At 35.7% G+C, this 15,228-nt stretch overlaps 1 protein-coding gene across 2 annotated transcripts in view; it reads right to left on the reverse strand.

Moving 5' to 3' along the window:
* NCKAP1 (NCK associated protein 1) overlaps positions 1–15,228 on the reverse strand; it is a 58,715-nt gene that overhangs the window by 24,192 nt on the left and 19,295 nt on the right. Inside the window, exons 3-17 of one of the 2 annotated variants that reach the window (XM_041411684.1) lie at positions 12,804–12,890; positions 12,546–12,602; positions 11,290–11,432; positions 11,113–11,203; positions 8,949–9,086; positions 8,234–8,282; positions 7,623–7,779; positions 6,901–6,957; positions 6,289–6,385; positions 5,955–6,061; positions 4,762–4,894; positions 3,412–3,493; positions 2,970–3,028; positions 2,247–2,392; positions 1,609–1,741 (exon numbers count right to left, since the gene is read on the reverse strand). In XM_041411684.1, coding sequence (XP_041267618.1) covers positions 1,609–1,741; positions 2,247–2,392; positions 2,970–3,028; positions 3,412–3,493; positions 4,762–4,894; positions 5,955–6,061; positions 6,289–6,385; positions 6,901–6,957; positions 7,623–7,779; positions 8,234–8,282; positions 8,949–9,086; positions 11,113–11,203; positions 11,290–11,432; positions 12,546–12,602; positions 12,804–12,890 — 1,536 coding nt within the window. Of the gene's footprint in view, positions 1–1,608; positions 1,742–2,246; positions 2,393–2,969; positions 3,029–3,411; positions 3,494–4,761; positions 4,895–5,954; positions 6,062–6,288; positions 6,386–6,900; positions 6,958–7,622; positions 7,780–8,233; positions 8,283–8,948; positions 9,087–11,112; positions 11,204–11,289; positions 11,433–12,545; positions 12,603–12,803; positions 12,897–15,228 lie in introns of both variants that reach the window. The other variant, XM_041411683.1, reaches the window with a different exon arrangement.

Consider the following 15,228-nt stretch of genomic DNA (forward strand, 5'->3'; position numbering starts at 1 on the left):
CAGTTTCCCATCAGTCCTACAGCACTGCAGAGAACAGTTCACTAATCATATAACTAGGATATGGGAAATAATAAATTAATTAGTCCTCAATCTTGACTCCTGGCTGGTTTTTTTTTCTTTTTGGAAGCAGTTTGAACCATGAAATTTTCAAAGTCACCATTAAAAATATTTTTTTGTAAAAAGACGCAAAAAAAAGTTTGAAGAAGTAGGTTTTCACACTTAATTTTGGACCAAATCTGCTTTAATGTGTCCAATATTCCAAGGTCTCTGTGAATGTCCTCTTCATTAATAGGTGCCAATACCAAGTCTAGGGGGAAAAGAGCATGCAACTCAAGCTATAGAGAAAGCAGTGTCCTTCAGATCACTGAGAAAGTCAATAATAAATCCCTGCTGCATTAATTTCTGGATTCTGTTCCTTTCTCACTGGTTCTGCACAAGAACAGTCTCTGTCTTGCTGAAATCCTCCTTTCACCACTGATGTTTACTTTCTATCAGTCACACTAAGACACACTGTACACAGCACAGCAAAGATTATTTTTCCAAAATGATAATGGCTACCAAGGCATACAATTCAGATATTGAATTTCAAGTTCTGCTGGCTGTGACAAAATGTGCTTGCTGCAGCTGAATGCACAGTAACTAGTGTCCAGTGGACTTTGGCTACTGATTTCTTACTGTTACTATAATTGTTCTCAAAGTTGTCTCTTGTACTGAAGGGTTCAGCTTTCCTGGAAACTTTTTAATGCTTGTCTAATATAAATAGCATTGGCTTCTATTTAAAGCAAAACATACAAGGAAAATACCTGTATAGATGTATATTGTAATGAAGTTTAGCAGAAAAGAATTTTATTTTTAAATAAGAAAACCCCATATTGTGTATATTACAATAAATCTTAGTCAACTAATTGCTGATGAGCACTGTTAGGAATGAAAACATTTTCATAAGCACTAGATAAAAACGGCCAAGTTAACTCCCAGATTAATTCCAAAGTCAAGGAACATACAGGAAATATACTAAATGATTTATGCCCTTAAAATAAAAATAGAAAGAATTTCCTCAGATTCTAACTGCTTCCTTTAACAAAGAGTCCATTTCTTCAAGCAACACAGTATTTTTTAAATTCTAACTCTAACCAACAAGATTGCCATTACCCAGTTCTGACCACAGCAAATGCCTGCATTATACTGTGTATCACTTTTTTTTTCCTCACTGAAGAAACCATAACAAGCCATACAACAACTTGCTATTTCCTTCTCCCAACCATGAGTTTATAAATCATTTAACAGGAAAACTGCTGCTTCTAAGTTTTAACAGGCATATGGGATTTATTACATCTAAGCCTGAAAAGTCATCTAATTTTTGTACCCTAGCTAATCCCTCTTTAAAGCAAAGATCAAAATTCTTTCTCAGTTGAGAAAAGGATTTAGAGATTTATGCATGAAGAGTCATCTAACAAGGTATCTACTTGTTTTATCTCCATTTTTATATTTTTAGCACTCTCCTCCCTCAAATGTTAAACTGCCATAACAAACACCTTCTTGCAGTGTTCACCTCTACCTCACTCTTTGTTGAATAAGAGATGAAAATAACCTAAATTTAAAAGTTACCTCTTCAGGGCACAGTTCATGGGTACAGCTCATAAAGTGAGTGCAAAGCAGTGGGAATGCAATTGAGTATCTTGACTGAGAGGGAAGCTCCAAACACTGCTGAAACATCTTCTCAAAAGCACGACTATAAAAACTGAACAGAATTGATCAGTTATTAATCAGACATTTAAATGATATACGTATATTTTTTGCTGCAAATAATGTTTACTTCCCACAAACCAAATGTGACCATAAACATTTTGTATACCAAAAACTGCCCCATTCTTTCATCATTTTTGTTTGTTTTCCCAATTCAGTTCTTATGCATTTTATTTGCACATTCATTTTACATTATTATTATTAAGCTTTTTTTTTTTTTTTGACGTTTGCCACATAGGGACTGTAAAAATTTGCCCTTTTTGCCAAAATGTACTAAGGAAAAATCTGCAAATGATTCCTGATCAATTATATGACTGTCAGAACATGTCTGACAGTTGTTCTTAAATAGCTTTTTCAAACTCTGCTAGAAACCAGAAATTCTAATTGATTCTTCCACTGGCCTATCCTCCTACAAAGTGTGCTATTTAAAAATTACACTTGCAAGGACAAAACAAGCAATAAATAAGAAAAAAACTTGTACAGTCACTTTAGTAGCATACCAAAAGATAGAAAGATCTGAGGTTTCCACCAACATCTCCACCAAAGAATCTACCATTTTTGTGTGGAAAATGATTGTGTTCATCATTTTTCCTAGTTCTCTATGGTCTGCAAGGCCAAGTGAAGCTTTAGAAACGCTGGTGTAGGCCTGGAAAGACAATAACAATTTTTATGTTATACCTGCAGCTGCTTTTGTGCAAATTCCATTGCTATTGCTCAACACCAATGTTAAATACTGTTTGTGCTATGCATAGGACACCTGTATGTTTAAAGACCATGCAGGGATTCTTCTCCTTCCACTAGAGCTTAAAAAACAGCAAACTGCCTTTCAGTGAAGCTCTAAACAACTACTGGATATGGCACTAATTCACAGATAAACTGCTGAACAAATGTATTGGCAAAACACAAATTTGTAATCTCTCCCTTACCAGTGTAGGCACGTTGAATCACACTCTGCACACCCACCAAACAGCTCAGCCTCAACACATTCTATTTCTGAACTGTTATAAACACCCCAAGGGATGATTTGCAAGAAGTACCCAAAGCAGACAAAGTTATATCAAAACATAGTAAATTATCTGTTGAAGTATTTGTTTCATTTCAAGAGTAGGTTGTTTTTAGATAGCCTGTCACTTGCAGTGTGAGACTAACCTAGAACAGCAGTAATTTATGAAAGATTTTGATTTTAAGTTAGTGAAACGTCATGCATATTTACCAATTCTTACCTGCAATCTGAACCAATCTAATCTCATTCCTCTGAAGTCAAATACCTCTCCATCTTCAACTACATCAGGGAAAAATATAGAACAGAAAACCCTTAGAAAACAGTAACAAATTCAGATATACTCTTCTAAAAAACCCTAAGTACTAAAGAATTATTTAGGTAATGAACCTCATATTTTTACCCAAGAATTCTGATCCAGTACATTGCATTAAAAGGAATTAAAATATCTAGATGAAAATATGTGCAATATGTTTTCTATATTAAAAGGTAGGATTACTACCCAATAGCATCCTTTGGAAAAGGGACACACCACAAGAAGCAGATACAAAAATGAAAGAGAAACAAGGGAACAAATGCAGTTTATCTCCTTCTACTGATTACATGAAACTTTTCAGAGGAATCTGCCAATCTGTTACCAATTTTCCAAGACCATTTAAACTTACCTTGTTTCACACTTAGTGAAGTCATTGTATTTACAAAAGAGGACATGATGATTGATTCATCCTCTGGGCACACTGAAAGATTCTAAAAGAAATGTTGTTGCTATTATTATTATTACTTTAAACTTGGTTTATGAAAAAATGTCAATATCTATGCCCCACTTATCAACTATACTCTGAAATGTCCAAAAACCCACAAGAGGTAACTTAATCGATGGAATTTTTCAATAGTACTATTTAATAGCTTTCACTTTTTAATTCATTGGCTGATGACAAATACCTAGAAAAGATTGCTTCCAAACTAGTATCAGCTCAAAATGGGAACATCTGTTAGCAAATGTAGCAATACTACGTTTTCTGTCCTGTCTGCAAAGAAAACCTAGCTATGGCAGGATATAATGGAGCCCACATCAGCATCACTTTACCTCCAAAAAGCCCCTCTCTCAAATTTTTTTTATTAAAAATTCAAATTAATTTTACTAATTATTCAAATTTTACAAAATGCAACATAAATCTTTTTAGTTTTAGCCATATGACCACACTTCTGTTAAGTAATGCAATGCAGAAGTTTCTCATAATTCCAGCAATAACTGACATTGAAACCTAAAGGCTGAGAAAATCCAAATTACCACTCAATCACTTGTCTAATCTGATGCTTGACAGCTGTTATAAATTAAGAACAACTAAAATTCAAGCCCATTTTTCCCCTCATTTCAGCTTGGGCTCCATCTAGTGGGGTCACAGGGAATAAAAACCAAAGCACTTCAGAAAGTTTATCCTTTCTTGGTTGGGCTAAATAAGAAAAGGTTTCTACACTCCTTCAGTTACAGTACCAGTTTCACAGTCTCTAACAGTGCTTCATAATATTCATATATGAATACTGAAGTACATAGATTCATACCACTTGTAATGGTCTGAAACTGTGTCAGGGGAAGGTTAGGTTGGACATTAGGAAAAGGAAAATATTAGGAAAAGGTTCCTCCCTCAGAGAGTGGTTGGGCACTGAGCAGGATCCCCAGGGCTTGGGTCACAGCCCTAAGGTTGCCAGAGCTCAAGGAACATTTGGACAACACTCTCAGGCACAGGGTGGGATTGTTGGGGTGTCCTGTGCAGGGCCAGGAGTCGAACTTGGATGAGCTTTGCAGGTCCCTTCCAGCTCTGGATATTCTGTGATTCTATACAAAAACCACAAGTAAAACTCTAAATCCCAGAATTAAACAGTAAGTTAATTTGTTTTACTCCATGAAGCTCATCAAAATCCACAAACTGGTATGCATTTTATGATGTCATTTTGGACAAAACGCCCTTGTTAAAATTTGCATTTGAGAAGGAAGAACCATGATGCTGCCATACCTGCACCAGCTCATTTAAGACCACAGCATCAAAGCCAGAGAGATACTGTACATAATATCTCTGCATCACTGGTCCGTATTTCCGCACATGTGCCCTGAGCTCCTCCATGTAGAATATCAGCTCAGCTATGTGCCTAGACAAAAACACAAGGAAAAGCTTAGAGATGTCACTCAAAATACTGAACAAATTTCTAACATGGGTATTTCCTCCTATACCATGCTTTTAAAACAATTATCAATAGCTAATTTCTGTATGAAAATATTTGTTAATGTTGTAAAAGGAGCTTACAAAAGTAATTTTCTCTGCAAGGTTAAATCCACTCAACAGGACATAAGTAAGCAGGGTATCACCACAGTAATCCTCCAAGGTCTGTATAACTATTCAGTTATTTTTCTGAATAAGAAGCCCTTCTGTACAGCTCAGTTTGAAAAAATGTTTTTCTCAAAAAGTGGTTAAACCTGAAAAATGTAAGCTTAATAGCTGCTTTTCTGGGTTTTTTCCCAAGCCATGAGGATGGTTAAATAATTGCACAGGTTGTTTCAGAGAGGCTGTGGAACCTCCATCTTTCCTTAGCACCTAAATCCACTGGAGAGAATCCAAGATATTCCCACTCCAGCTCTATAAATGGCCTTGTGATTGTTACTTGTTTAAAATCCTGCAGTCTTTCAGTTCAACCTTTTGTCCAATAATCTTGAGAAGTCTCCTGCCTATCCACACTTGTAAAATCTTGTAATCATATTTCTCATTTTTACCATCTGTTTATGGTGACACTTAGGTTGTATTACATAACTAAAGCTCAGCTGATTTAAAAGACAGTTTTGCTACAAGAGACAATCTACGAATCAACAAATAAAGTTTTTTGAAAGTTTTCTTGCCTCCTTCATTGATTTGATCAATGCAAAAATCAGTGAAGACACATGAAAAAGCTTCATTTTTGCCTATTCAAAGTAAAAAACCAAAACTTATATAAAGTATTTTTATTTTACAAATTAATTTTCACTGATGTGCTCCAATTTCTAGGACAGTATTTCTAGTTTTCTGTTTCGGTGGGACACTTATTATTCCCAAGTAAAAATTTTCTGAACATTCTCAACTGCTTCATATAGCCACCCTTTCCGAGATTCCACTGCCTACAAATTTATTTTGTCTGTGAAATTCTAGTATTGAAGGTGCTGCATTAAAAATGAACATACTTATCTATGAAATCATCTGCGCTCTTCTTTGGCATATTATCTGCATGACGAAGAAGCCAAATAATTTCATCACGAGCAAAGGACAATGCCATAAATACAAAAAGTGCCTGAAAAACAAGAATTGTTCACAAGCTTATCAATACACACACAACAGCTGAACAGTTTGTGCACTCAAGAGGAAACCAGTCTCTAAAACCCAAGAACTTAAAAACTAAGTAGGTTTTCTCACAATGAAGTGAGGCGTTTTTTCCCCTCATAGAAAATAAATATTGCATTTACCATTGAGAAACAGACTGGTTTTTGCACAAATGAAAACCATAAAAGCTTTCATTACCTTGGGACCCAAGAGGCCTGGCTGGTCAGACAAGACAGTGGCAAGTTCTTTGAGTGCAGAACGTAAAAACTTGCGTCTCTCTCTGTGCATTGAACCGCTGCATCAAAAGAACATGCATCATCCACTATGCCAGACAGAGAATACTTGATTTTCAAAAACATTTAAGACCAAGCATAGGCAGATTATATTATACCAACTTCAAAAGTTCAGTATTTTGAAGAATGTGGTCCAAAAATTTGGCATCCTCATCACTAACACCAAATATTCTTGAAGCATCAATAAACCCCAAGTTCTCTGCCCCTTCTGTGATGTGCATTTGACTACATTAAAACATTTTCATTTCACCTGCTTTCACCTTTTGTAATCAGACAAAACATAACTAATGAATGAACTAAATACTTCTGTGCTGATAATTTGAAAAATAATCCCAAACTTGGGAAGATAAATCGATAATGACATTAAGCAAATCCAGATTTAAAAGAACAATCAGTAAATAATTCATTTGAAAATGCATGACTAATTCTGCATTTGACAAATTCTGTTTGTACAATCGTTATAATTTTAAGAAAACCAATCCTAAAACCTGTCAGAAAAACTTCTGAAGACACTTACGCATGTGAAACAGCAGCTTCTTTGCACTCTCTGATGTCATTGATACGCTTGTTGTAGCTGCAAGTACAAACCAATCAGATGGGGTATAAGAACCAGCAGCACATTTTAGAAAGAGTTCAGTGGGACTTGAGGGAAGCTACAATGTTATAGCAAGCAGGATACAGCAGAGAACACACACAGGCTCCTGAGTAGAGCTAAATGCCAAAACTAGATCCCCAAACCAAAGTACTTTCTACTGAAGTGCTCCTGGTGTGTGCTGCTAGAGGTCTCAACTTCGTTTCTGAGTTTTCATATAATGCACTGCAGAAACAGTGGCAGCAAGATGCAATTTTTCAAGGAAACCCCGCATTCATAACACCATATCCCTTTGGTAAATCAAGATTTGTGGGTGACATCATTAATCTTAGAGACTTGCCATTTTAGAGACTGATTCATCAGGCCTGAGATAAAAAAGGTGTGGTGGTTATGAAATCAGGCCCCTAAAACTCATGCATTAAAGAAACAGTCAAGATACCAAGCAAAAATGTTTGTGTACCCAAGCAGAAGTAATCTGTTTGAAACACTTCTTCAAGAAATATGGGGCTTTTTAGCAGAAATTCTGAATGGAGAACAAAAACTTACCCTCTTATGTTTTCTGTGAAACAGAAGTAATCTGTTTGAAACAGTTCTTCAAGAAATATGGGTTTTTTAGCAGAAATTCTGAATGGAGAACAAAAACTTACCCTCTTATGTTTACAAACAAATCTTCTGCAGCTTTGTGAATATGGAATACTTCGTCTCGAAACAGAGCCAAGCAAGAGCTGCTTTGAAGTGCAAGTTTCCAAAGATTCAATGCTGTAGCATCACTATTGAGGATTCCATGGCACAAAATAAATCCAACTTCAAAAGTTCACGTTGATGTATGTCACAAATCAGATGCACAAAGACAGTAAGAGAACAGTGAGATGATTATGTATTTAATCTTAAATGGTTTGCATAGATCAGTAATACATAAAAAATACCTCCCTCCCCACTTCTAATGTAAGTGTTTTTGCAATATTTGTGTGAAATTAATTATTTTATGCTGATACTACTTGACTACTTCCATCAAAATTACTCAAGCCCTCACTTCCAAAGTCTGGAACAAACTGATGACACACTCTATTCCAGCAGCACATGCTGAATTCTAGCTTCACTGCATGTTAGTACAAATGAAATTTAATCAAGCTATTAATCGTAATTAATAGCTGTAATTAATACAGCTATTGTACAGTACAGAAAACAAGTAGTCTTTTAAATGTTAACCGATTTTTTTTTAATACAATCATGAGCTGTTTCAGAATATTTTACTCACAAATGATCCATTTCTCCATTGCATCCAGAGACAGGTATTCACATGGCATCTGTTAAAAAAACAGTCATTTGTAGCACACTAGTTGTAAGTACTTCTTAGTAAAAAGGGACAAACAAAGCCTTAAATGCTGAGCACAGAAGGCCACTGACCACTAAAAGTGATTCAGTTTCAGCACTTCAGAAACTGAGTGTTAGAATACTAAGTGAGCTTCCATACATACCCTCCAACACCTTGAACAAATTTTGACAAATATTTATTTTCAATAAACATTGTATTTAACAATACTCAAGAATTAAAACCTTTAATGGATACTAATCACAACTTGACAGCCATTAAAGCTTCAATTTTTTTCAGAAAGATAATCATTCATATCACAGCTGAGGCAGCAAGTGCAAACATAAATTTTAAAGGAAGGACCAGTTCTGATTTCCAGTCTCCTGGCTCACAAACACCTGAGAGGTACACAGGATTCCTCCCCTCTATGACTGCAGAAGTTAACACTGCTTCCCCTCATCTTCTGGTCAACAAATCACTGAAGCTGAAGGCATGAGTTAATGTAACAGAAACTTTACTTAATGAGAGAAAACTTTCCCCCTGTTCTAATCAGCATATTTATTTCTCTGATTAAAAGTCACATAGAGGTAATCCAACAGACAACAATTTTACAGAAAATCTTACTTAACTCTATCACAGAATGTAAATTAAAAGACCATACTGTGTCAGACTGTGCAGGATTAAGCATTGTGCTGGGGGCACTGATGAGGCTCAGCAGTTGTGCGTTTCTCCACTGGTCAGCTGAGAGATTTCGTCGAGGATAGACCATCTGGAGTGAAATCAGAGCATCTGAAAGGGACTAGAAAGCAGGCTAATGATTAGTTTGAATGGTCAGTACTGCTTCATCAGCAGAGCTGTTTCCTCAGCATTATTACTAACAGTCATCAAAACATTTTAGTGAACTAGTTTTGAAATTAAACGTAAGGTTAAACCCCATTGCACCTAGCTCATTTAACATATAAAAGACTACTCCAGGCTAGAGGAAGGATGCAAAGAAGCAAGAGAGTTTGATTTCTATTATTTTATTCAGTTACAAAAATCTGAGTTCAGAATTAGAGGACACGGAAAAAATAAGGCATAAAATAAGGCATAAAAGCCCTCTCACATACAACTGGAAGTTGTTAATTGTTTATTCAAGCATCCCAGTTGTTGTGTTACTCCCTTCCCTGCCACTTTCCTTAGTATGTCTTTCCCCATGGTAGCAAGCTGTAATTGTTTTTAGCAGATACTGTCTGCAGGAATATCTTTGAAGCAAATTAAGTCTATCTGGGAAAGTGTATCCTAAATCTTTTCCCTGACTTTTTAATCTATACTGGTGCTTGAATGAATCCTCAGGGAGCCAGATCTGAGCAGTGTGAGAGCAGAGGAGGTCACACAGGCAAAAAACCCAAAGTCATCTGCAGAAGCTGATGTAAAGGACTAAACATCTGCCTGGTTTGCTGCAAAGCAGTGGGATTACAGAATGACAACTTCAGTGTGCAGTTCTACGAGAGTGCAACCCAAGAATGTTTCTGAAGAGATCCCTGACCCCAATTTATCCTTCTAGCACAGAATAAGCACAAGAGCAAAAATCAAACTGAAAGGCATCTTGACAAATGTCAATGGAAAGGACTGATCCACTATTAAATACAAGAGCATAAACAAAGATAATACTGAGAAGTAAAGCATCTTTGCTAAAAAGTGCACCAGAAAAGATTACTTGTAAATGGCATCAACAGCTAAGTGAGTCTTAACAAGACAGAAATTGTGGAAAGTATAACACTGATAAAATTACATACAAGTTAGAAGTATTGGAAACTATTTCACTCCAGAGCACTTAGGAAAGTAGCTGGAAAGCTCTGAACTTCTAGTGACAATACTGAAAAGTTTAAGGAAATTGAGAAAAATCTAGAAAAGCAACTAGAGAAGGAAAACACAACCAGTACCTAAACATCAAAATAAGTAAAGAAAAACCCAAACCTTAAAAACTTTAGGTAGTAACTTAGAATTTAACTTAAGGTACTACCAAAAATTCCAAAGTAAGTTGTAATTGTTAGGCAACTAATTTGCAAGCACCTAGAAAGTAATGTCCTTATAATAGTTGGTCAGTCCTGATCCTAGAGAAATCTAGCTTCCTTTGAGAGAACAGCAAATCTAGTGCTAAGGGAAGTGATAAAACAGGATATACTTTGACTTTGGCAAGACTTCTGTAACTTTTCCAAGATATTCTTACATGAAAATACAGCCTAGATAAAACATCATGGAACTGCAACACAGTTCTGTAAGAACAGAAACTTAGAAACATCTGTACAGAAAGGACTAAAGGATTTGAGATCCTTCAACACAGTGAAGGCAACTCAGCAGAGTGTCAGCTTTTGAGTACAGGAGCTACTGCTAAAGAGGCAGTGGTGATCTGCAGGACTCCCAGTTTAAGGACAATCCAAAGCAGGTTACAAAATAGAAAATCACATTCATCTAGGACAGCAATCCAGCAAAACAACCAGCTTCACAGAAACACTGTGACTCTCTTTAATTTCAAGCGACAAGCTTACACAAAACACAGAAGTAGCTATTTTCAGATGAGCCACAACTGATTTTTTATTAATTTCTAATCCTTAGTGAATGGAATAGCACCTTACTAATGGGTCTTCTCTTTCCTGTATTTCTGCAGGTTGTGCTTTTTAATAGGGTATCAATCCCCAGCCCTAGACAGTCAATGCAAGCAGAAATCTCATGTAAAATTTATACCAAACGGCCTTTGACAAAACAAACCCTTGCACATTTACTTTTTATCTATGTTTCTCCCAGTTAAGGTTACTGCATGCCTGTGAAAAGTAGTTACATACTTTACTGTGAGGTACAAATTCCTCCATCATTTTCTTTAAAGGATTTTCATAATCCACAATCATCTGGCCAAGGCGTGGATATTCTCTGTCACTGAAAGAAACAACAAACAATTCACTGAGGTGTAGCTGTTACTATCACTAACATCATACAAAACTTTTATATCATCAATTTTTTACCTTGCTCCATGTGTCATTTCATGGGCATAGTTATACAGTCCAATGATAGCCTTCCTTTCTTCAATTCGGGACAGCAGTATCATTAGAGTTGTGTAGGTTATAATCAAATCTAGGTAGTTCTTTGTTAAATCAAAGTTTACAGTCTAGAAATGAAAACCAGTAAATCATCATTTAAAAACTTTTAGAAACAAGCATAAAACATTTTTTCCTTACATTTCCACCAACTTTCAGCATTTTTAAATACAAGGCTGTCTTTTGAACAAAGTTCTTGTTCTGGTTCTGACTCTGTATAACCTTAATTTATTCATTCAGATTCCCAGAACTGTTTGCACTCATGAAAGCAAAGTATCCAAATAAATCCTGCCAGGCTTAAGTGTCACAGATTACCTGACAGAGAGGAAAACTTTTCTTGTTTACTAAGCAGTCAGCAGTGCCATGCCTGTGAAGTGTATTTTAATAAGATCCCAATGTAAAAGACTAGCACATATCCCACTGGCCTTGTAACATCATTCCACAGAACACACACCTGTTCCTTTTTCACATCATGAATCTAAGTTGGCCAAATTTAAAATAATGACAAAAACTAATAAGGTGACATTAAGACCATTAAGAAAGTTGAAAACAACAGGAAAAGGTGTTGGAACCTTCCTTTTATGGTTTTGGAGGTTTTTTTCTATGTTTGTTTGGTGATAGGTTTTGTTTTGTTTTTTTTGTTGGGTTTTGCTGATTTTTTTGGTGGGGCTGGTGGTTGCTTCCTTTTATGGTTTTGGAGGTTTTTGTCTATGTTTGGTGATAGGTTTTGTTTTGTTTTTTTTGTTGGGTTTTGCTGATTTTTATGGTGGGGCTGGTGGTTTTGTTTTACGTATAGGACTTTTAGATGCTTTTGTAGTTGCTTTAGTCAACCCCAAAAGTGACCTCTTCACAAAGCTTAAGTGGACACCAGTAACAGTCTTGTCTTGTGAGTCTCACAAGGCATAAGGATACAGATGACTAGGAATTAACTTGCAGATGCAATAAATCAAAAATTACTGAAAATTTTTTATGTTTGGTAACAACAGTGTTACTACTGTGCACACGAAGCCCACTAAGAAAGGTCAATCTATTATAAAAGTTAGAAGTGTGAATCCCACGTTGTTTTTATTTCTCTTGCATTTGTAACTGGAGATGTGATGTTTCTTGGACTAAGAAAAGCAAATCCTTTTTCCCAGAGGACTCTGAATATAAACACTTTTGAAAGTTTAAACCTAGAAACTTACAATATCAAAGAAGACTTGGCAAACATCAATAGTGTTTAGCAGCTCACAGACATGGTCCTTGAAAAACAAAGGAATAGCTTTAGTTTAAAAAGATATCATTAAATCACATTACTATGATTAGTGATGGAGCTTCATTCTTTTTTTTCATTTGAAGAACAGAGCTCCAAGTTCAGCTATTTCATTATATAGTATTATTTCATTAACAAAATTACAGAAACCTAATGTGACAGAACAAGTTACACATTTGTAATGCCTTACCTTAAATTCCATAACATCAACGAACGTGAAGTAGTATAATGCCAGGTTCTTCAAAATCTCTGATTTTTCTTTCTGGAGCTGAGCAAGCTGTTGCTAAAAGAGAAAGATAAACATGCACACTGTTCTTAGAAGATCTTGAGAAGACTGCTGCAAAGTTAATACCTGTGAAGCGTAGAGAAGCCACCAGGCTATGCAAAGAAGCTGTAACATGGTTTTCTAAGACTGAGGTTCTGTGCGTGTCAAATACACAGAGTTCTCAGCACTGATCATTTTAACAGCTGCCCACTACATTTTGAAGATAAAAGTTACATTAGTACACATTAGTACCAGAGTCATATTGTTTAGCTCAGCTAGAGATGAAAATGGTAGTCAGGAGAAGTGTTATGTTATCACATATGTATAATTTGCAAAAGCAGAACAGTACATGAGCACAAATCAGTATGCCAAAACCAAAATAATTATGTTACTTGAGGTGGAAGAAAATAAGGTGGCAGGTTACAAACTTTACTACAGAAAAACATTATGCTTTTAAATTCTGAACTTACCAAAAAGAATATCCAGGCAAAGCCACGTTAAGCATGCAAAATAAAATGTAGATACAAACATAAAATACAGTAACGGTTCTTTGACCAGTTCCATATAAACACAATAATACATTCAAACAAAAGCAACAAAATAAAGAAACATAAAAGAAGCAAAACACTAGCATTAGACACTTGTGGATAAAATGGAAGAGGCAAACGTGAATACAAAGGTAAAATAATTCACATGGATTTATTTTTATATATATTTTAAACAGACAATGAAATACTATTTATTTTTAAAGATTTTCTGAAGGAATAAGATTGATCACTTAGACAACTGAGAACACAAAAAAGCAGCTGTTAGTGAACAGCCATTCTCTTTATGTATGACAGTCTCACAGCACTGCAAGTACCCAAATATTTAACTGGCAATATCCAGCTACAAATTACATCTCCTTCCTGATACTGGAATTGAAATGAGTTAAAGTAGTCACAATAGGAAAAAGTGTCCTCCAAAAATCTGCAAGATTTTAATTTAAAAAGACGATCAAGTTAAATAACATATTTTTCTCAACAAGAGCAATCAATTATAAGACAGATTTAAAAATTGCTTCAAATTCATTAGTTTGTTTTCATTAGAGATTAGAACTGAGTATGCTTTTTCAACTCACTCTCTTTTATAAAGAGAGCTTTATAAAAGCTGTGCTCTCTATTTTCAGTTTTATGTAAAGCATGAAAGTTCCTCTAAATTCATAAAACAAACTGTCTGGATCACAACTAGGTGTCACATGCAAAATAAGTTTCCTTTCTCTCCTCTAAATTTTTAGAGGTGATGATGTTTTAGAAGTCTTGAGCCATAACACTTGCATTATTGCCAAGGAAGACAGGAATAGACATTTATGAGCAAATCAGAATGGCTACATTATAAAATACTCCTGCCTACTCTTAAACCATGGCAAAGGATTGGACTTTGAATGCCTGCCTATATATTATTTAAGTCTCTTCCACATAGGCATCAGCTGAAGCATAATTGAAGTAGGTGCAAGTACATGTGTTTATTTTATAACTTGTCCTGATAAATCTCATGCACCAGGAAAAAGGTTATTCCCATTTAATCTGCTGCTGTACAAAAACCTGTTTTCAAATCCCAACACTTGTATTTTGATCCTCAGCATGAGGATTAAAGCTATACTTTTTCCAGTATACAGCTTTAACTTCAACTTCCTCGAGCTCAGAAAATGAAGCATGCAGCATCATCACACAGACTCCAGAGCTGCAGGATGTCTGTGCAGCTCCAGCACACCTTCAGACCAGCTCCTGCCTACACTTGGAACCACTCCAGAGGAAAATCTGCTTTGTACTTTCAGGACTGCTCCATCAGTCAACAGTTCTTACACAATGAAAATTCAGTCAAGATGCGTGGTTTTAATTTTGCACCCTGGCCCTAGCATTTCAAGTATTTCTTGCCAGTTTGTAGAAGACCAAGCAGAAATAGAGGTTTTTTTTCTGTGCAGCTAATACAAGTGTGACCCAGATCAATCTGAAAAGTCCTTTCAAGAATTTTCAGGAAGAGATGACAGAGTGTGATCCACAAGTAAGATTATTTGTGCAGAGAAAAAACAAAACCAGAACTCACTACCACTGCACACCCCCTTAACAACATTTTTTCCACTGCAATCCTAAATCATTGTAAGCAAGGTGCAATGCTAAAGGAGACTCTCAAGATTACAGGTTGCTGTACACTACACTATTTCTGGTATAACAAATAGCAACTGAATGGCCACTCCTGCAGGGCATTCCATTTCAAGCCACAATACATGAAATGGGGAGATACAGCAAAAAGGGAGATGGTGCTGGGAACTGTGATCACAAAATAATTAATAAATTTTCAGAAATTCTGT

This window comes from Onychostruthus taczanowskii, unplaced genomic scaffold, assembly GCF_017590055.1.
Source record: "Onychostruthus taczanowskii isolate IOZ18803 unplaced genomic scaffold, ASM1759005v1 scaffold37, whole genome shotgun sequence".
In the NCBI taxonomy this organism is placed as follows: domain Eukaryota; kingdom Metazoa; phylum Chordata; class Aves; order Passeriformes; family Passeridae; genus Onychostruthus; species Onychostruthus taczanowskii.